The sequence below is a fragment of the Oryzias latipes genome, chromosome 12 (genome assembly GCF_053564925.1).
Source record: "Oryzias latipes strain Hd-rR chromosome 12, Olatipes_Hd-rR_3.1".
In the NCBI taxonomy this organism is placed as follows: Eukaryota; Metazoa; Chordata; class Actinopteri; order Beloniformes; family Adrianichthyidae; genus Oryzias; species Oryzias latipes.
Window position 1 is genome coordinate 14,309,347 of NC_136248.1, and position 23,667 is coordinate 14,333,013.

General features: G+C 38.9%; 1 protein-coding gene across 2 annotated transcripts in view; it reads right to left on the reverse strand.

Annotated features, from left to right (window-relative positions):
- Window positions 1-23,667, reverse strand: part of si:dkey-247m21.3 (5-hydroxytryptamine receptor 4) — an 83,567-nt gene that overhangs the window by 11,686 nt on the left and 48,214 nt on the right. For both annotated transcript variants that reach the window (XM_011481932.4, XM_020707796.3), the window contains exons 3-6: window positions 20,705-20,869; window positions 19,662-19,862; window positions 19,236-19,389; window positions 14,478-15,142 (exon numbers count right to left, since the gene is read on the reverse strand). In XM_011481932.4, coding sequence (XP_011480234.1) covers window positions 14,478-15,142; window positions 19,236-19,389; window positions 19,662-19,862; window positions 20,705-20,869 — 1,185 coding nt within the window. The remainder of the gene's footprint in view (window positions 1-14,477; window positions 15,143-19,235; window positions 19,390-19,661; window positions 19,863-20,704; window positions 20,870-23,667) is intronic.

The window sequence follows — 23,667 nt, forward strand, 5'->3', positions numbered from 1 at the left end:
GTTATTAGCATCATGTAACTCCCTGTTCTTTGCTTGCGTTTAGGCTTTATTCTTCTTCTCTGAGGTATTTTCTATTCTGTTTAACCCTTGTGCTATCTTAGATGACGATGACCCCACCCTTACATTGACATGTTCTTCCTACCATGACAAAGGTGGATAAAGGTGGAAAGATTTCATGTAATCCATGGACACCAGTGAAGATCACAAATGATTGAAGAAAAAAGGTTCAGAGCACTGTCTAGTGGGTCTAGATGACCCAACTCCCAATGGTAAAGTGCCTGGGATAGCACAAGGGATACGCTAAGTGTTAATTTGACTCATTACCCCACCTTTCTTTAAGCAAATATAAATTTTCTTTATGCCAACTGTTTTTGATTCTATCACCTATGAACTCCCCAGTGGTAAATTTAGTAAATATAGAACAATCTCTAAAAGATTTTTCTGCATTTTTTTTAAAGGAACAATTTTTTTTTTACATGATGTTTAAAAAGGCATTACCAGATAACCAGATTTTTTTTTAACCTCAAAAAAGTAAAAACTTTTGTCTGCCATACTGTTATTCTCTTTAACCACTGGCTACATCTTCATTTTACTTTTTCAACAATTTGTCTAAAAGCACAACAATAACAGTAGATTATCGTTACTTTAAGAGGAATTTATCTTCTTTGGGGGGGTTTAAACAAATTGTGTCTGCTTTTGTTTACTACTTTGAGATGTAAAGACCTTGAGAAATTCACTAAGCTTTACTTGACTAATGAATCATTTAAATAGTTAACATTCCGTATGCAATTATTCTTATTTTTGTAAGTCAACAGGAGGGTCCCCTTTCTAATTGAAGCTACATGAGTACAAAGCATCATCTGAAGTAGCGTGACCTTCATGGAGATCAACAGCAGATAGAGGATGGGTTTGTGTTCCTTTAATTTTGGCCTGATATCTTTGAGGGACTTTACATAATCAGATTTCCCTCTTATCTCCTCACTTTCAGAGCAGAGGCAGCCAGGATGGTAAGTTTATGGGAAAAAAAGAGGAGATGTGCTTTCCCACAAGAAAGTGGAGCAGCAGCTCAGCAGGATAACATGCCAGCGTTTAGCTGAACATAGCAAGACAGCGTGTGACCAGAATGCTGTACATTTGGAGATTTTAAGTTGTTGAGCAAAATCACACAAAGGAGGCCGCACTTCCCCATTTTATTTCCAAACAACCCAGAATTCAAGCAATTACCTTTTTAAATGTATTTTTTTGAGCATAAGTCATGATTTTTGTGCATAGTCTGGCCAGGGGTGCAATATATACTCAGGTGCGAGTTATATGATTTTTAGAAAAATAAATAGTGGTTAAGTAGTGATTTTTTTTTCCACCAACAAACAGTTGCCCTTGGTGGTTGTTTCCTGCTACAACCACTAGAGGGCACTTTAATGTGTATATCAGTATTTGCTCCTGACAGCAACACAGAAGAGCACCAACCAAAACTCACAGGGAGGAAAATCTGATTGTTCTCCTCCTGAACTTTAGGATATTTTTAGATATAGTAATATAGTAATAATTTTTGTTTTTCTTTTTTGCTTCCTCAAACAGGGACAGCAAGTCATCAAACTGGGAAAATCGCCATCTATCAGACGCAGCTCCTGCAGTAGAAGGTAAAGATTAGTGTAAAAAAAGAAGGAATAAAAGATCTCATGAACGCAGACATCAACACATGCTTATTGATGCTTTTGTAGAGCTCTTCAAAATATAAATTTGATTTCTCAATGTCATCATTGTCTTCTATACATTGTACATGAGATATACTGTAAAGTCAATGCTTCCATGTAGCTACTTGATGGTAGCTCCTCCCACATGGATGGGGTTTTGTAGTTTATAAACATTTTTGCACAAACATTAAGGATCAAAATTGACGCACCCCAAAAGAGGCAGTAGATGCGAATTTGACACACACTAAAAAGAGAACGCACCATTACGCCCCGGCTTGGCGATTTGCTCAAAGGGTGCCCACACTTTCTTGCAGTGCGAGCTACTTTTGAGGTGAGAAGCTGGACCATCAAGCTCCCAGGCCTTTGGTGAGAAACCACCCGCAAAAGGGTGAGAGAGGCGTTTTATCTATCTATCTATCTATCTATCTATCTATCTATCTATCTATCTATCTATCTATCTATCTATCTATCTATCTATCTATCTATCTATCTATCTATCTATCTATCTATCTATCTATCTATCTATCTATCTATCTATCTATCTATCTATCTATCTATCTATCTATCTATCTATCTATCTATCTATCTATCTATCTATCTATCTATCTATCTATCTATCTATCTATCTATCTATCTATCTATCTATCTATCCGTGTCTCTCTCTCTCTCTCTCTCTCTCTCTCTCTCTCTCTCACTACTTTTTGTATATTTATGTCTGATGGACCGCGATCTACCGTCACATCCTATCAACGTAATAAGCACCCCTGCTCCAGAGCTACTAATGTGTGATCTTTTCTTCTTTATTATGCATTCTTTAGCTTCTGTGACAATACTCTAGAAAACACTGTGTAATGTCTACTGAAAAATGAATTTTTAGAACAAAAAGTGAATTTTAGGAAGAAAAAAACTCTTCATGCATTTCAAATTATGCATTAGTGTCCATGAGTTGATTCTCTCGCACATTCACAGATACAAGGCTTCCGAGTTTGATAGAAATATATCTGCTAGGAGAGTGAAATGATAGTGATCTCTAACACAGTTAGAGCCAGAAAGGCCTCAGCTCTTCCTGGAACAAACACACTGCTTCTGAACCAGCAAGAGTTTGATTCCATGTTCACTGTGACTGAAGAGACAAGAAACAGAGATTACACTGACCGACGCTCATTCACTCAAAGGATAGTAAAATAAAATAAAAACTCTCAAATGAATCTTTCAGTCTTATAAACAATGTCACTTCCTGTCTTTTGTCTGGGCTCCTCGCACATGACATATGTGCTAGCCACACTACTCTTTTAAGGACTAGCCTGCACATTTTGATTAACACAAACCTCATAGATAATCAAAAGTCTGGCATTTATTAAAACGTATTTACATTTTTTATTTTTCTGATTTCAAAAATAAACACCAAAATAAATCAGTCCACCTACCTAGCTACTCTGTCACAATTCTTTCAAAGTTCAAACCGCAAAAACTGACTGCAAACATTCATACAACCCTAAATATTGCAGTTTTCAAACGACAAAATAGAACAACAAGCTTAAAAGTCATTAGGCAGCACTAAGAAAGGAAAACAAACTACAAAAAAATGTAAATGAGTAACTTTAATTCGTTTCTATGTTTCTGGGACAGCACAAGTTCTGGACTGAATACTGCAATCTCCTGGGTGTCTGTGCTTTCATGGTTCTCATGCTGGTGTATTTTTTTGTTGTTACTGAGGACAAATAAACAGATTTTCCACTGACCTGATATTATATCAAGAGATCCTATAGTAGACAGAAATGGCATGTTTAATTTGAACATTATGGGCACCCCTTTTAATCTTGATTTTATGATTCAATCACTTCAGTCTTTAAATTTTGTATTCAAAAATTTTAAAGGCTGAAGTTTTTAACCAAAATATAAAAGCCTGTGTCGTTTTCTAGGACCTAGTTTCTTCAGAGCGGCAGAAGTTCATTAGAAACTTTGGTGGCAGGACTGTTGTGCGGATTAAGCCTGTCCCCATCGCGACGTCCATCTGTTTGCATTCACTCCGCTGGCTTACAGCCCCTCACATTTTATTCATTTTTTATCTAGACCGCTTACTGGAAAGTGTTCATTTGTGAGGGATCTTGATACAGACTTTGTGTAAACCGAAGGTTAGCATGACTGCAGTCACACATAAAAGCTCCTGCATAAATAAAAAAAACACTCCTGTTTCGGAAATGAGCGTGTTTTCCTTCAGACTGAGAGTGATTTCATCTTTCTTAAGTTCCAACCTGATCCTCTGCCGCTGCACTGAAGTTGAACCAACCCGCTTCCTGCTCAGAGATGGAGGAGCTGATAATGCATGGCTGCTTCCAGACCGTGTGTGAATAAAGCTGAACGCATCAAAGCCAATGTTTCTATCAAGCATAAGATTATAGCTGTTTTTCTTTTTAGAGTTGGTTTGTTGGAAACATGGAAACAGTCAAGTCTGCATCTTAACAGAACCAACCAGGTACCAACTTTTTTAAAGGATCCAAATCCCACCCCACTCACTCTAACACACAGCAGAGACGATAAAAAGCAATGCCAAATGAAGCGCTCAAACTGTTTATTACAAAAAATAAACAATCTACTCTGCTGTTCTTCAATCCATTAACCTGTTAACTGCTTTACTTCCATCAGAGGAGGAACTTAGATCTATTTTTATTTGTGGATTAAAATAAAACATTTTTCATTTTTATACCAAGAGAAACATAAAGTAAATGTTTTTTCTTTTAAAGCTGAAATGATATTTAGAAGAAAAAAAAAAACCTAAACTGGAAAAGACAAAACAACGTATATACTGATGTTATCTTTGAAGAAAAATTCAATAATAAGTCCAACTCTGGGAAAGCATAAATAACTGTATAAAAGGTCATTTTCTAGATTAAAGTACATTTGCCAAAGTGTGCTTGTGTGGAAATGCAATATTTGCACTAGAAAATATATTTTTTAAATGTAAAATATCAGGGTAACAAAACAATAGAGAAAAAAATACTATTAAAAAATGCTTAAGTGATCCAATAGTTTAAAGGGCCTATACCACTCAAAATCAATTTTTTGAACTTTCAAGTGTATTATAATGTTCACATCTTACAAATAAAAAACCCAAAGCGGTATTTTGATCCATTCATGCACTTCTCAGAACACCAGCCCCTAATCCAGGAAAACGAGCGGGTTGTCACATTGTGACGTGTAGACAAATGAGAACAGCCCCTTCCAGGAAGAGTCTGCACTGGAAAGGGTTGTGTTAACACGTGTGTGTTAGCTCCCAAGCTAACGCACACACTTACTTTCTCTGTGAAGCTAGTGGTGATTGGCTGAATGCTTTCCTTTAATATGCACAATATGCACATCCATCTTGTTTAAGTTTTTTTTGTGGGCAAAACGTAGACATGCTGCTATAAAAGGCTTAGGAATAACATGAAATAGGCTCTTAAAATGAAAATTGTTGGCCTAAACAAAAGTGTGACAAGTCTGTCCGTTTTTGTTTAGTTTTGCTCTCATTTGGTTTCTGTGTGGATAGGTTGTGGTTTCTCCTGGAGGTCACTCACCTGTGTTCTCCATGAAATGGTGCTGTTTCAGTCCCTGGTGTTGGAGTGTCTTTTTAGTTCAGTTTCTTATGGCTATCACTTCTCAACACTGTGGTCAGTGTTGTTTAGATATGTTCGTTTTTGAGTTTTTTTTTTTTTGTCTATTTTGATCTGTTTTCCACCTGCAATGGCACCATTTATTATTAAAATTACAAATCCTTCACTCAGCCATGTCTGTTCTGTCCTGTTTCTTGGTCATCCTGATCCATCGTAACAAAAAGTTGAGATTACACACCTCAGAGTAGATATTAAGATAAAAAACAACAATAAAACTAAAACACAACAAAGTTCAAATTAAACGCATACACACTAAATACTTTCTTATATGACTTTGGGAATTATGAGGTCCCAATGAAACCACAAACACTATAAACTACCACCCACTACAGATGGGTCTGGTTGGATTGTAAGAATATAAATTGATTCATTGATTAATTCAAATAGTTGTTACACCTCTAGTAAAAACCCATGTAGTACCATGTAAGTATGAACTATATAGTACCACACAAATACAAGATAAGAACACAGTAGGTGCAACAAAAGTATCATATAATTACCACTTAAATACCTTTTAAGTACCGTACTGTAAGAGAGAGACATGAAGATAGAAATAACCTTTACTCCAGGAGTGTCAGAATCCAGGCCTTGAGGGCCGGCGTCCAACATGTTTTCCAACCAACCTGCCATTGAAGCTCCTTATTGACTTAACACACCTGATCCAGGTGTGTTAAGGCAATAGGGCAAGATTCCTGGAAAACCAGGAGGAGGCCAGCCCCCGAGGCCAGGAGTTTGACACCCCTGCTTTACTTTTTTTCCATCATCAAGCAGCAAAACGCTCTCATCAAACCCCAGAATGAATGCAAAGTACAGCTAAGAAAAACACTATAACCCTTTGAACATCATATACACTGCATCATGCATGTCCCGTTCCATGGATATCTATCTTGACACTTAAGTGACCAAAAAAAGAAGTCACGACTTCACCCCCTTCTCCGCCTACACCCCACAAAAACGTTGAAAACCAAGTGAAAAAGCAAATGAACAGATCGATTGTCTCCTGCTATTAATCAAGCTGTTGAGAGCTGAGTGATTTGACACCCATGCACACAGCAGAGAATGACAAGAAGGTTTATGACTCATAAAGCAACAGGGGGCAGTAAAGTAATGTTCAGTTTGGCCCACAGAAAGATCTGCTGAAGTTGAACTCAACAACCAATTTCTAAGGAAACAACTCAGGTTGAGTTAAATGACTTTATATATTCTTCCTCCTTGGGGGGAGGTTTTTCTTTAGATCACATTCTAAGCAAAAACATATGATCAGAGTGAGGAAAACGTGTAATGAATGAACAAATCCAGAGGATGCCAGAACCTCAAACTCATATTAAATATCAGCTGCTCTGAAAGCACAGGCTCACCGCCTGCATTTGAGTCAGATTTAAGGTGAGCCTGTCTCTCATCTGTTTTGCACCCTTTTGGGCAGACTGAGAAATGCAAAGTATGTGATCTACCTGCAGCTACAACAAGCTCAAAAGTTAAAGATTAGCCAAGCTGTCTGTGTGCAGCCATGAAATACAACTGCATTGTAAAGTTGAGAAGTCTGAATGGCATCAAGAAGCAGAGAGGAACTTGGGAATTCTACATTTCTTAGAGTGAAGATTGAGCAAACAAAAAAGAACGTGTGACTTTACAGCCTGTTGTTTTCTGATATGCTTTACTAAACAAACACAATGCAGATGGACAAGAAAGACGTGAAATAAAAATAATCTTTAGCCCTGCCCCTAATCTAATTCACATGGGTACAGATATTCTACAGTGTTTAAAGTCCATGCAGCTCAGCTCAAGCTAATCTGCAGAAAAGCTTTCAAACCTGCAGAAGGATTCCTAAATTCTAACACAATTTTGACTCATTTCCATCCACCCACCCACCCACCCACCCACCCATCCATCCATCCATCCATCCATCCATCCATCCATTCTTCAGCTTCTCTGAGAGGATCTGGTGCCTTGGTCTGCCTCACGTCATCTTCCAGGTTAGACATAGCCACACTGCCTCACAGGGAGGCAGTCTGGCTGCAAGTTTAGATATAGCATGATGTAAAAAACACCTGAACTGACTCCTGATATGGAAGAGTAGACTGTACTCTCTTCATGAAGGAGCAGAATCTTCCAGGGAGACTCAAGTGACCCTTTTTATATTTCATTGACATCCCCCAGCTCATTGGTTTTAGTGAGGATAGGGATGTAGTTTGACTGGTTAACTGGGAGCTTCACCCTCTGCCTCTGCTATTCCTACTGCAGAACATTAAGGATGAGGATGAGGTGGAGGAAGGATGAGGCGAGCAGCTGTCATGGTTGCACTCAAAAACCAGTTAATTCTTTAACACCTACTGCTGGGTATCCAGCAGGGAGGCATTACTTCCCATTTTTCCAACTTGAAGCAGCTGTTGGATTTGAACCCATATTGGGCAGACACTCAACCTCTCGACAACTAAGCTTGTATAAACCTTTATATCCTTTGAAACCGATATTGTCACATTATATGTCTTTTTTTGCAGCAGTCACAACGTAACATTTTTGCAGTTGGTAGCTCCTTAACCTATGAGAGGCAACTGCATTACAACAATCTAAAAGGAAATTTGGTTTTAACTTTAGACAAAACATATGGCATTCAGTAGATTAACTAATTTGAAAATATCTGAAAATTGTTTCCATCTAGTCAAAATTTGTTAATCACGAGCACACACTGTTTGTTTGCCATTCCTGTCGTAATCTGGTTTAATTGTCTCTTTTAGAGGAAGCTAGAAAAAAACAAAACTTGTATTTACTTCTCAAAATCTATTACTTGCATGTCACTTTATAGAAAGGTACTTCTGTTATTTAAAAAAAGAACAAACAATGGGTTCCTTTATTAATACATACAATACTCTGTTATGGTCAATTTTTATGTGTAGAGAATCTCCCTGCTTAATTTTTTTTTCATTCCTTTTCCATCTCTTGATCTTAATGTAAAATCATGGAGTCTTTTCCTCAAAAGGACAGAAACTATTTAATTAATTATGATCCATAAAACACATTTAACCACAAATGTATTTAAATTTAATACAGCCATTTCACTTAGATGGTTAAATGACTGAGGAGGAAACAAGACAGGTTTGGTATTTGGGTTTTGATATTATGGTTTAAGATGGTCCAAAGACAACCAACCCCCTACAAGCTTCTAGAGGGTCCTGAACACATCTTGTCAAAGTCTGAACAGTTTGTTTATTTATACCCAAAAAGCTTTAGATGTTTATCTTGATTTAATTTCACAAAATCTGTTTGGATGGTTTAAAATTATACAAATTATAAAAATGAGATGGTGATAACTAGTAGCCAGATGCTTTATATAGAACAAGCATTCACAGAAGATTAATAGGTTTAAACAAATTAGCAACAGCAAAAATGTGTAATTATCTCCATCCGGAAAGGGTGATATAGAAACTTCCAAATCATTTGGTGTCCATTTCTCTCCATTGGGGTTGATCATTCACAAGTGTCAAACATTCTTAGAAAGTTTTGAAACTTTCTAGGAGGGGTCACTGAGCTCACCTCACTCTTGGACCACAAGATTTTCAGAGAAACAACCAAAAAAAGCCAACAAGAAAACCGCAGAACTGTGACTCAGGCTTTGGGTTGGCCAAGTCTTATTTAAGGTTAAAGTTCATTAGTCAATGACTGCACCAAGAGGACAGTCATTTGTACTAACAACTAACTAACAATTTCAAGAACTTTTTCAGGTGTGCAAGCTACCTACAGAGGAAGATGGAAAAGATCTGAAAGCTTCTTTATCTTCTGTTATGGTTCTAGATTATCTTTGAACAACAATCAGGTTGCATCTGAACAGAATAAAACACAATTGTCACAATTTCAATCCATAATTAATTGGGATCTATTTAAACCTTTCAATTCAAAAACCTTATCACAAGACAGACAATCCCAGGCCTCTGGGGCAAATGTCCTACTGACAAATATCCCTGCTCTAGCTCCTGTTGATTACCTGAATCAAAAGTTTAGATCAGGGGTGTCAAACTCATTTTCACCGAGGGCCACACATCAGGAGTAGTCAATATTTGTGACGTAGAAACTATCAGGGGCGGGCCATGAGGTCCCTGCTCCGCTCCATTCTGATGCATCCACTTGTAGATGAATAGATCCATCAACGTCTTTGTTTTCCTCGTCTGAGCTGGCATCTGGCTCAAAACTGTGCTACTGGATAGCTCCAATATTGCTTGGCATTTTTATTGCACAGTAATGTTAGGTTGGGGGTGTGATGGGCTGTAAGCTAGCGGGAGAGCATGCAAACAGAGAGCTCTCAGTAAGTGAAGAGTCTATATATAGGGTTGCTCTGTTCCAAGAGCTGGACATAAATAAATACCTCCGATCTTAACAAAACTAAAACAATGTTTGAAATAAAAAAAGTGGGACAAACTTATATGAGTGGGTGATAAAGTCATACAAAAAAAAAACAATCATTCTTGAATAGACCTCCAGACTCTTGAATCGTTGATTGAGTACCTTTAGGTTTGTCTTATGTAACCAAGACAAACTGGGTACTGAAGGAGGGTGGAGTGTCTTCTTTAAAAGTGGGACAGTAAAAAAACACAGTCAATATTTATAGACACTATTTCAGTCCATGTTTAAAGGTTGATTCAATATAGAACTAGGTTTAAGGTAATAAAAAGTTATCAGTTTTTAAAATGGAGAAGGATACTATGAGGCTTTAAATAGGTGCAGTGACGTGATTCAACAAGTTCAAACCAGACATAAACCAAATTTGCTTTAAACATACTTTTCTTTGCTTTTCTTTTTTAACAAAACAGATTCCGTTTATTGTAATATCTGTGAACAGATGAATTGACTGAAATGTGATAAACGAGTAGCTGATGAGAAAACAGAACAAGATAATGGCACGTCACACTGTGTTCAAAGAAAGCAAAGAAAAAAAAGATGGTGGGCTTCAGAAAAACCCTCAGAGAAGCTTCAGGAGCCTCTGAGGTTTCAATCAAACAAACATAAATTATGCAAGTCTCATCATAAATCATAGACTGGACTGTTTACGTTCTGCAGGGCAGTCTCTCTAAACTAAGTGTCTGCTTGGCTAAAACATTCTCTTTTTCAAATGTGACCTCCTTCCAGCACATGGTTTAGCCCAGGGGGCTAAAGCCTGTGCAGCCACAGTTCAAGCAGTGGAGAAAGGCAGGATTTAATTAGGATGATGATAAAGTCAGAGGATGTCTTAGTTTATGTATTGTTCAGAAATTGATCAATAGATAAATATATAATAACAAATGATTAGTTGAAAAAGATCATCTTTTATCTCACGTTTTTAGGTCATATCATGTTTACATCATTTATATATGCATAAACAATCTTTAAATTTTCTGTCTTCTCTTTATCTTCTCATCTTCTTTTTTTCTCCCTGTTTCTCATTCCTCAATTTTCTCTTTTTGCTTTGTAGAAAAATGTTTTTTATAATAATTTTTTTGTCATTTCTCTGACCCCCCCTGTGCTGTGGCTCAAATTTTTTTACAGTTTGGATGTTTTAGTCTGTGCCATTCTCTAGCATTATAATATTAAGACATTTTAAATCTTTTCCTCTTACCAGTTAAAAAAGTTTTGTTTTTGGTCTGTAATCTTAGTTATGCAATATAAGTTAACTTTTTTATTTGACGTTACATTAAGAGAGCAGATAGGAAATAAAAAAGGCTGAATGTGAGGAAAATCTAAACAGTCCTATATGTCATATTTTGAGGAAGAACAGACAGAAACACATACAGCCCCAGTTATTACAAACTGACTGGGTCAAATGTCACGTCACTAAATGTTTGCTAAAAATTATGGCAGGGCTAAAAAATAAATAAAAGTAAAAAGCTACAACACACAGAATCCACTCAAAACTTTTCTTAAAGGACAAGGATTTTCTGGGAAAAAAAGGACGTGAAAAGTTGTTTCCAGTATTTTGACTTTCTTTCTGTCAGCTGTAATCTGATTGTATCTGTTTTCTGTCGGACACAGATCTTAGGAGATCAGATTGGAGTCAACGGTGTTTTTGCCTTTCTGCTTCCTATGTAAAAGAAATTCATGATGAGACACAATGCATTAATCTAAGCTCTGATTTGCTGTAGTTTTCTTTTTGGAAGCGCAATGTTAAACCAAGCTTCTGCCTCATCCTTAGCTCCAACTCCAACTAGAACTCGTGCTTAGCAAATGCTCTCAGTGGACTGTCGCTACCTGATACTAGCCTTTGTACCTAAAGTAGAAAGAGGCATGGTCTGAAATGTCAAAGCGGTGCAAGTCTCGTGAATCTTGCTCCAGGCTTTTTCTTTCACAGCTCTTTTCAGATGAATGAAAGACTTAGTGTCATATAATTGCTGCCGGGCACAAACTGCAGTTATTAATTTATCCTTCGTAATCAATTTTCAAATGGTTTGTATTTCCATGAACTGTCACTACCAAACCCAGGTCCTGATTAGTCAAAGTTTGACCTGGTTCAACTTTCAAAGTGCGTTTAATGGCCGCATGTTTTGTATGTAGAGCTCAAAAACGGTCCTAAAAACTTGTGTAGTGAGGAGTGAGAGCAAGAGTTTTGAACATGGAAACCCAAACGCGCATGTATATGCGTTTACTGAAGATAACTATACACTGGGCGCATGTGGTGTGTTCAAGAACACGCTATACGTGGTTTCATGAACGCCATTCAGTCGGTTATGTTCACACGGCGGACAGCAGGGAGTGGCAGAGAGGGGCTTCTCCTTCTTTTGTTATTTTAACTGTTTACTTAACTGAAATTCTGGTTGGTGCGTGTTTATATATTTTTTTTTATTGAAAGTAGTCACTTGAAGTAATCACTTGATGTTGCAGAGCCCGGTGTGAACGGAGGCTTCCAGCCACCGTCCACCTATACTGTGAGGTCTTCTTCAATGGTATGTCTTTGTCGGTGTAAGGTAATCATTTTCTTCTTTGGAGGACACCTTGAATGTGTTTTCAAGACAGATCATCCTCTACCCTTTTTTTAAATACACAGTATATACTGTACATACACACATACGGCAAAATATATGTCCTTGGTGTCACATGTATATAGATTCAACACATTTATATATGTCTGCACGGATACGTCTGTTGTCAAGCAAAATACATCTTTATTTTATCTTGTGTGTGACCTTGTGTTGGAAATGTGCTTTATCCTCTACAGCAGTGAAAACAGCAAGGCCTCCTCCTTCACCGTCCTCCCACGTTGGAGGAGCAGAACAAAAACACAGCCCTCGACTAAATCCCCACCATCAGCAAAGTCCTGCTGCTGGGTGGAAACAGGCTGTCTCCAGGCAAAAAATGGGTAAACTTGTTTAGGTGACCTGGACAAAATATCAAGATCATAAATCGCCCTGCAAGCTTGTAGTGCAAAAATGTTCTTGCACGTCTTTTGACAGGCATTCTGGAAACAAAACGCCATAGCAAAAACACTTAAACAACACGCAAAGTCAAGAAAGGGCAAGGTAGGTGAGACGCTAGCATATCAGATGGATTTAACCCCCAAACCCTGTGGACTGAGCAAGGAGCCCTTTGGTGCAGTTCAGATAACAAGGGCACATTTCTTACGCACAGCCTGACTGTCAAAAAATTAGGAAATTAGACAATTGATGATCAGTTTAGGTGGACATCTGGGCAGCAATTGCACACAGTCATTAAGGAGCAGGTACTCGCACCTTGTGTTTTAAGTGCATGTAACTTACATTCCTTTGTTCCATTTTCGTGATGTCCCTTTAGGTAACCGCATGAGCCACAAGAGAACTGTAAGACACACCTGAGCTCCCCTTGAGATGCAGCTCCTGCTCTCTATAAACCTCTATGAGCCCGGACAACCCAAAACCCTCTGTACAGGTCAACCCAGGGGTGCATGAAACTAAAGCTTATAAAATCAACAGCCTGCTGTAATTGTTTTAGAAATTCACTCAAAATGTCGTAAATGCAGATCTTTTATTAAATTCAACTGTACGGTTTTAAACTGCTGAGTTTGGACTTTTTTTCAGTTAAATTTGTCTTAAAATCCAATAGATAAATTAAGACAAAGGCAGCTCACGGTATTATGCAGCCAGGAGACAGACATGAATCTATCTATGTCTGAACGATGAGGCAAATCCTCCTTAATTCCCACCTGAAGATATTCTTTCTTTAAAGACACCCACATGCAGATGCTCACTTTAGCAGACCCAGGTACTCCCACATTATAGCACATGCAGTTGCTGTTGTTTACAGTCAAATCAAGGGGTTTTTGTACTGAGGTCTAAGATAAAAGGCTGCAGAACTGTGTCATTTTGATAAAGACGATTGGTCTGGGCAGCACTTCCACTTATATGGCATTAGCTGTTTTATGAGACTGAACATACCTTTATTTCTACAGTAATCATCCTCACTGCTCATTTAGCTTTTAAGTTATGTTCACGCTGCCCTCGCCAACGTGCAATTAAGTGCACTTTCAATGAAAAGTCTATGTAAACACGGATTTCAGGATTTCGCATTTAAAACTCTCGCGTTCACATGTAGCTAAGTACATTTTAAAAACTGTTTATGAGCTTTATGTATAAAGCACGCAGCCATTGAGCGCACTTTAAAAGATATAACAGGTCAAACTTTGACCAATCAGAGACCTTGATTTCGCAGTGTCATATAGATGGTGTCCCCTTTAGTTCACAGAAGTGCCAATCTTTTAAAAATTAATCATAGATGATGAATTAATAATTGCAATTTGGAATTCCAGAATTCTTTGACACCAAGTATTTCGTATTTCGCAATAGAGCTGTGAAAGAAAAAGCCTGGAGCAAGATTCACAAGATTTGCACCGCGTCGACATTTCACTCAAAGCCTCTTTCTACTGTATGTGGTGGACATGGGCTAGTTAACAAGCAAACAAGAAAGAAAAAAGTAAAGAAGCCCCTCCCTGCTTGTCCAGTGTGAACACCATAAGCGTAATGCACGTTCAAAAACCCACATTTAGCGTGTTCTTGAACGCACGTCACATGCCTGTAGTGTACGTAGCTTTACAAATTTGCATCAAGATTAAAACATTATTGTGCTTTGATGTATTCATTATTGTATTTAAATACAAAACCAAAGAATTGCACAAAAAGTGTCTTTGCTGTGTGTTTACCTGAGTGCCATCGAAGTGCCGTTGGCAGACGCAGGTGAGCACGGTCTCTGGGTAAGTCTGAGGGAGCGGGTCCTCTGCTGCGCGTACTGCTCATTCCCACAGCACAGAATCACCAGGAATGCCCTCCGAAAAGCCCGGTTCAGAAAGGCGTACAGGAAGGGGTTCAACCCTGAGTTAATGTAACCAAGCCAGAGCCAGGCTGTCCACAGCTGCCCAGGAACAGAATAGTTTATGAAGGGGTCCACCACGTTGGTTATGAAAAATGGAGCCCAGCACAGGCAGAAACAGCCCATTATCACTGCCAGCGTCTTTGCTGCCTTGGTCTCTATGCGCATGCGGCTGTTTCCGACAGAAGCCGACTCAGACGATGAGGAGCCTGTCGTTGATCTAATACGGTAGTGATCCAGAGGATCTGAGGAAGTGGATGTCCTCACAGTGACAACTGGATCTGTGCCGGTGGTGGGAGCAGAGCCGGCACGCTGCAGAGTCTCAATCTGTCGGACATGTGTCATGGCGGTGACATAGATGCGCTGATAGGCGAGGACCATGAGGACCAAAGGCACGTAGAAGGCCACAGCCGAGCAGACCAGGGCGTAGGGCCAGTTAACTAGAAATATACAGCTTGTGTTGTTGAAGCCTCCTGTCTGGGATATCCTCTCTTTTATCTGCAAAGAAATATATATTTATTCTTTTGTATATATTATATACAAAACAATATACAATATACTAATTTGTGTCCACAAATGTTAATTTGTGCGAACAAAATGTTAATTTGTGCGAACAAAATGTTAATTTGTGCGAACAAAATGCTATTTTGTTACAACAAATTCAAATAATATACTACATTTTGGCTACAAACTACTAATTGTGTGCACTAACTACTAAACTATGGCCACATAATTTTAATTTGTATGCACAATATAGTAATTTATGGCCACAAACTAATAATTTGAGGTAACTATTATTTTTATATCTTGTCCAGGGCTTCGTACTTTCCACCTGTTTTCCTTTTTTACACAAAGGCAGCCTACAGTAAAATGCTCCAAGTCTCTAGTAATAAAAGGCTTTGTAAAGTCATTTTCCAATATAATGGGTTTATATTGTCTGGCTTTCTGCCTGCACTTTTGCTCTGAATTAAAACCCTGAGTGGGTCAGAATAAATTACATTTACAAGTTGAGACTTTAGCTTTTAACGTGCCTGCAGCTAAAATGAGCCATTCTGCTCAGCATGGTATGATAAACAGGCTTTATGGTGGGATAAAGATGTGTTAACAACAACTAAACAAACAAATAAATAGACTTTCCCATTTATGTGGTCTATTAAGTATAAATTGACGAACACATTATTATAGTCCTACATTCATTCGTTATAAAAGAAAACCGAAGTTCAAAAGGAGCAACATTTTATTTCAAATGACTTAACTTGTGTCACACCCATTGAGTTTAGTCAGGCAGCTGTTTCCAATAATGTAACTAGAACATGACTCTGACTTGCTGCAGTCAATAACAAAGGACAAGCTTGCTCACAAAAGCTGCAAAATACTAATACTAAGTCATGAAGTCATTAAACAATGTAATCAAAGAATGCTGATACCAGTTGACGGAGTGTTCTAAAGAGCTTTGGAGCAGTGAGTCCTGAGCTGACAACAGTCAGCAGCTCATGGGTTCGAGTCTTGACAAGGCTGCCTCAGAAAGAGCGTCTGGTGTAGAACATCTTACATACCACAGATAATTTTGTGTGGTGATCCTCATGAAAGGAAATGGTTAAAAAACGAGTCTAGTACTTAAACATAAGGACAGGCATAGAGGAGGAATGGCCAAATGTCAAATATATAAAAAGAGCAATTTACTTGAATTAGTGATTGAAATAAAGCAGAAGACATATTTCATTAGGAGATATCGGAATTCAGTTATTTTAAGATTATTCATATTTTTTGATAAACGTTTGATTAAGTGATTGACTGCACATTTTTTAATCTGGAGGAGAAGATTACATCAGTGCAGAGTGGGAACTGTCAAGCTCAGAGACGTCAATGTAAAAAATGTATGTAATTAACAGCACATTTATGTCTTGGGCGGCAGTGGCTCAGGTGGTTGAGCAGGTCATCCAATGATCAAAGGGTCGGCGGTTCAATTCCTGCATCTTCAGTCAACTGTGGCTGTGTCCTTGGGCAAGACACTTCACCCCCCTTGCCTCCAGTGTGGCTCCACTGGTGTGTGAATTGTCAGAGGGACTGTAGGCGCGAACTGGCAACCACGCCTCTGTCATCACCAAGTATAAATGATGAGTGAATGAATAATTGACACATAAATCTAATCCATTATTAATATTATTATATATCTCCAGTCATTCCATAAATAGTTCATGTTTTATTAACAAAAACTTCAACTTTTACAGATTGCTAAACTGTGCGCACGGATTGATCAATGTACTGTTGCACAATCATGCGCACATTGCATGTGCATGTCTCTGAGCAGAGCAGCCCGACTCGTAGCTTCTGTTTGTAGCCAGGGGAGGGTGCATTGTTACAGTGTGCAGGCAACGGAGGAGGCTTCGGACCGCAGTCCGTTCACCTGTTCTGCGTGAGCGGGCTGCTGGACTCAGGAGAACCGTGTCTCTCAGGAGATTTGTATCTCCAAGCAGAGAAGTGGCTTTGGGACGGGCGGAGGCGGCTTTTAAATGAAGAGTCCTAAGAAACCGTGCAAGCAATCATGTGAATTTGTGTAGCCTGGGACTAATGATTAGTAAACCGTGCGCATGGGTTATAAGATTTTTTATTTTTTTAACCACTGGCGCCCGGATTCGCAGTAGTGTTGAATAAACAGGAAGAGGAAATGAGTCCCACAGAAAACAAACCTTTCTGCCATATACATTCATGCAGCAGCTCGGTAATATACGAGACGATCTTCCAAACGTGCTTTTATTAATGTTATGAATATTATGAAGCGCCTGTTTGCTCATCATTTTATTTTTAATCCGTGTGGTCCGTGCTTTTGTTTGTGGAAGAACAGAGCTGGAAGAAGCCAAGGTATGAGAAGGTAAGAGAAGGCTAACACGTGCTAACAATATTAGCCTTGTTTGATGAACATAAAATCCATGCGGGGAATGCTGCAATCTGCAGCTTGGCTGTACGTAAATATGTGGGAATAACATCAGCCTTTATTTTGTCGGGACACGACTGGAAACACAAATCCACATGATTGTTTAAACAGTTTCTAAGGACTGAGTGACATTTCTGCTTTGAAAATCTCACACGCCGCCCCAAAGCCGCTGTGTGAGCTGGCCGAGCTCTGCTCGGACACACGGTTCTCCTGAGTCCAGCAGCCGCTAACCCAGAGCGGCGGGACGAATCGCAGTCCGACGTCTCCCAAACATGACCAGACAAAAAAACGAACACATAACAAAGCATCCTCCTCCCTTCCCCTGAAAACACAAAGTTATTAAGCCGGCTGCTCTGCTCAGAGACACAGTTCGCTCGGTCCACCGGCACCCGAGCCACACAGGCTCCAGACGTCACGGGGCATGAAGCGCTCCTCCCCCGCACCCCCCTCGTGAGGGGTGTAAGAGAGCGGAGCGGTGCTTTGCACCAGGCCTCCGCAGAGCAGCCGGTCCGTCCTGTTTGAGCTCCAAAGCTTAATCTGGAGCAAAAAAACGTCTGTGTATGACGTTAAACCAGAACAGTAGTGACACACGATCGGAATGAACCGTTTACATGCAACACGATTGGATAAACAATCGGTATAAACCCAGCTATCTCGATCGTAAAGAAATTTTGATCCGAACGAGTATGATGGGGCAGATTTTTCCAAACAGCATGTTTACATGACGCGTTTTTCTTCCGATCAGGCGTTCTTTCCGATTACTCTTGCCCATGTAAATGCAGCTAAGGTTTTTTTCCGCTGGCTAAATAAAGATTTTATAAAAACAAAAGAAAAAAAACTCACCTACACCTTGAACTTTGTAGCTTTTCAAAGAGTCAAAGAGTTACGGTACGGCATAAAGTGTGTGTTATTTAAGTGTCGCCGGTGACATCTGAGATGTTAAAGGCCCTTTATGTTATTTCAATGTTTACTTTTATGTTGAATACAATCTCTATTGTTATTGTTGTTTACCTTTCAACACATCCCTTCAGGGTTCGCCACAGTTAATCAGCTTTCACTGATTTGCATAATTGGTTTGGCAGAGATTTCAATGCCGGATTCCAGTCCTTAAACAACCCTGTATTTTATCCGGGCTAGGGACCGGGAAAGGGAAACCCAGACTCGGGCCGCCGTGTGACTACACATTTGGGCAATTGTTTGAAGGGTCTTGCCCAAGGACCCACATGGGATGAAGCTCATCCTGCTCCCTGGGAATCGAACTCTGATTAACCAACTAAACCATCTAAACTATCCAGCCACTTTGAACAAAATACTTACTACTATGTAATAAATACTGAAGTTTAAAAAAAAAAATTTCATGTCTATTGTACTCATTTTAATTGACTATTGAAAACTGATTAGAAAATCTCAATTTTGCTTGTCAGTATTTAACGAAAGAAAATATTTTTCCTGGTCACTAGTTACTTTTACCACAGAGTAATGCAGTTAGAAACTCAGTTACTTATAGGATCAAGTAGTGAGTAACAATAACCTATTTATTTTTTTAAGTAACATTACCAACACTTATAAAGACAGCTGTAAAACTAACATGTTTTGAAAGAGTTACCAATCATGTGATCATATGCTGTCTTGTGATCTTAGTAACTAAATACTCACTATGTCTTCGATACCAATTTCATTCCAACTCTGCATGATGGGCAGGAAGGAGATGAACATGGGGATGAGCCAGCAACCGCTGAGCATGGCAGCCACTCTTACAGGGGTCATCTTGTGTCTGTAGACCAAAGGCTGGCAGCAGATAGCATAATATCTGGAAAAAAACACACAAACTGGTTTCTGGATAAGAAACATACAGATGTTTCAATGTGTTTCTGTGCAGACTTTCTCCAATGCTATGTTCACACCAGACATGCGTTGCATGTTCTGGAACGTGCTATACACATGTACATAGGCTTTACATAGACTTCAATTAAAGTTGCTGCTTTAACGTGAGTTGCTGCAGCCAGTCTGAATATAGCTTGAAGTCCTAAGTTTTATAATTCAGACCCACTCCATGGAAATCAAATGTGCTCACACACAAACCTGTCTAGTGCAATGCAGCACAGGTGCAGAATGGATGCTGTGGTCAACAAAACATCCAGTGATGTTCGCACCAAGCAGAAGAGCTCCCCGTAATGCCACTGACCAGTGGTCAACTCAATGGCAGCGAATGGCATCACAACTAGGGCGACCAGTAAATCAGCAAACGCCAACGACACAATGAAGTAGTTGGTCTTTTTCTTTCTAAGAGGAAACGACACAAAAGAATTATTCAAAAGCAATTAAAATTTTACGTTTTCATATCAGTTCTTAAAATGACCTGTAAAGAAGAAAACATTCAAGTGTCCAGCTTTGAAAAACAGAATAGGAGGTGATTTTGGGGAGATTTTTGCAATTATACCCTATACATACTGAACAAAAACATAAAAACTAAACTTTTGTTTTTGCTCCCATTTGTCATGAGATGAACTCAAAGACCAGATACATTTTCTACTAACACAGAATAACCATTTCTCTCAAATATTGCTCACAAATCTAAATCTGTGATAGAGAGCACTTCTCCTTTGCTGAGATAATCCATCCCACCTCATAGGTGTCCATATCAACATACTGATTAGACTGCATGATTATTTCACAGGTGTGCCTTAGACTGGGTACAATAAAAGGCCACTTTAAAATGTGCAGTTTTGTTTTATTGAGGGGGTCTGGGGACTCAGAAAACTGGTCGGTTTCTGGTGTGACCACCATTTGCTTCATGCAGTGCAACCCTCACCCTAACTCTAACCCAACTCCAGAATGTTTTCAGGTTGTGGCTTCATTTTAGCCTTAAGAAAACAAATTTGATCTCACTGACCTCTATATGATGCTCTTCATGCAAGATTTGGTATGCCGTTCTAGTCTAGTTTAAAGAGCTTAAAGAATAACCTCCCATCTCATAGATGGCTAAAGAAAATATAATGCTTTTCAAGTAAAGACAGCTTAGTCTGCAGACGGTTTTTGTTTGTTTTACTAAACGTAGCAGGATCTGGAGTTTTCTAGGTTGTATTATGCTGTCCGTCCAGCACAGATCCACACACCAGGCTCACCTCAGGTGCCTGTCCGTGCAGAGTGCCACCATAACCAACAGGTTCCCAAACACCGTCATGATGATGATGATGGAGAGAACAATAGAGAGAACAACGATCTCCAGGGAGTTCAAAAATTCCTGCTGCTCCTCTTGTTGTCCAGTGTTGTTTATGTCATTCACCAAACTGGAAAAGAAAAGCAAACTATAAAATGACATCGAGGTGCCTAAACATATTCATGTGGCACACCGGAAATGATCATGGCATGTTAATAACACACTCCCTGAGATGTTCTTTACCCACAGCTCAAGGTTTTTTGTGTAATAATAAAGATTACAATTTAAACGGATTCAAGGTTATTAAATTTGAGTATTTTAAGATCTTTTCTTTTAAGTAAACAAATCAATTTGAGAACTTGCATACAAAAAAAACACCCGTTGTGTACAGCTGGGCTACCATGCATACATTGTCAGGAGCCGGAGCCAGGGCGGGTTTGGTGGGTGTTTTCTCACTTCCGTTTTGGGCTTTTATTTTGTTACTTCCTTTCAGGGCCCCTTTTGTTTCACTAGGTAACTTCACCAGTCATCACCGGCACCTGTCTGCTCACCTGTTTGTCATTCCCATTTGTGTATTTAAACCCTGGTCTGTTTGTTTCTTGTCACTGGGTCGTTCTGTAAGTTTGCTTCAGTCATTTCAAGTACCAAGTGTGATTAAACCTTGTTTGCTTTTGAAGCTCTTTCGCTGTCCTGCATTTGTGTCCTGTCTCAACCGTGACATACATTTTCTACAAGGTCTATTTTTACATTAAGCCCCCGAATTTTTGAGCAATTGTTTTCATCAATTCAAAATTCATTCATCTATTTTCAGAACCCGCTTCATCCTTTTTGGGGTCAAGGGGTTGCTGGAGACTATCTCAGCAACTGTTAGGTGAAGGCAGGGTACACCCTGTACAGGTCACCAGTCTGTCGTTGGGTCAATTTAAAATGATATAACTCTGTCATTCACTCTTCTGGTCAGACGTCTTTCTGGGGCACGGACTGGAGCTCAGGTGCTCTCACTGCCTTGAAGTTGGTTTGTGCATCTTTTGAATTTGGAATAAATAGTTGTTATGTAATAACAGCACTAGGTTAATTAATCTCCCATCGTCTGACCAAATATTGTTGAACAATGTTTGGAATTGTCTGTCTAGCTTTTTTTAACAGTGACACTGCGCTCCCCTCTTAAACTTTCACTCTGTTCGTCTTTAAATCTATTTTCAAAAGCGTTTCCAGTAGTCTTTAAATTATGATTATGCCGTTTGAGAAAAATCCTAAACTTGTGTTTTCTAGGACATAGTTTCTGCAGAGCGGCAGTAGTTCATCATACATTTCCCTCTGAGTTGTGGATGGGACCATTGGCACAGAGAAACCCCAGTCCTTTTCCTGTCACCTATAACTGAGCTATTTGTTTTATATGTTCTCTTACTAACTTACAGCCCCTCACACTCCCAACCTAACATTACTGGTGCAACAATAACGGCAAACAATATTAAAGCTATCCTTTTTTACAGTTTTGAGCCAGAAATCAGCTCGGATGAATAAAACAAAGACGAACATCTGTAGCTTTACCAGAATTGGGCGGAGCAAGGAACTTGAGGCCCGTTCAGTGGATTTTCAACAAATATGATCTTATTTAAACAGCGTTTTTTTCATCGTTTCCTGATTCACAACAATTTACATAATGAAATAGTCAGAAATGCAATTTTGGGCTTAATGTTTTATAATTTATGTCCTCCATTATGAGAAAAATGCCACAAGAAGTTTGAAACATGTTAAAAACACCAAAAACACAATTTTCATTAAAGTGGGTCCTTAAGCAGATTTTTATTTCTAGTTAAAAAGTGGTCATATAAAGGACTGAAGCCCAAATGCAGCCATAAAAACAGATGCTACAGAAGAGCACTGAAGTGCTCAGTATGCTCAGCATACCTGCTTCACAGCATGAAGCACAGATTCACACCAGCCAGGTGATTTGGGGGTAATTACAGACTAAAGGCAGACAAGCCAACACTGTAATAAATCCAACTTAAAATTTTTTGACTTAACAAAATCTTTTATGATGTAATAACTCTATAATATAAGTTCTACTAATCAATTCAACAATTTAAGTCAGTTCAGCAAGTTAAGGTAGTCATACAGTTCAACATTATTTATTGAGTTGTCTGTACTTATATATCTAAGTTGCAGTTCATTACAGTGTGATAAAGTTCTGTGAACTTATTTTTTTTAATTGTGAAATGCGGGAATGCCAACTTTTGGAGTTGGCATTGTCCACTGATTGAGTGGTTTGTCAAGAAGCGTCTGCAGGTATGTTTTTACTCTTATTTAATGACATAATTATTAGCAAGTCCATAAAGTACATTGTATCCCACAATTCCTTGCGGTGCCGATCTAACAGCAGCATCAAAGTTACACCTACTTAATTGAATTAATTTGAATGAAAGTAAAATAAATGTCTGATAACTACATGTTATTTTTAAGATAACATGTAGTTAAGCAAAAAAATGTTTATCTTAACTGAAGCAAATAATTAAGTTAGATCAAAGTAAAAAAGTTTCTCTTTCCAACATCCATATGTGGTCTAATCACCCTCTCACGGTGGAAAAAGTATTATCTGAGCTTCTTCATCCACTAAATCATCTTCAAATGGACACGCCATGCTGCTTCACCTCTCTGAAAAAAAACTAACCTTCAACTAAACCTGCTCCAGACCAGGTTATCTTCAGAGCAAGATTTGCTATGGCAATTTGACATATCCTGAAACATACCTCCATTTCTGGAACCGAAAGCTGAGGTTATCAACTTCCTTAGCCTCAAACTTGCCGTTGTAACTAAAACCTGCTTTCTGGAATCCCCCCCCCCCCCCCCCCCCCGTAAACGACGTTTTGGTGAACCTGGCCTTAGCCCCGCCCATGGCAACTAAGACTCATGGTTGATTCCCACACC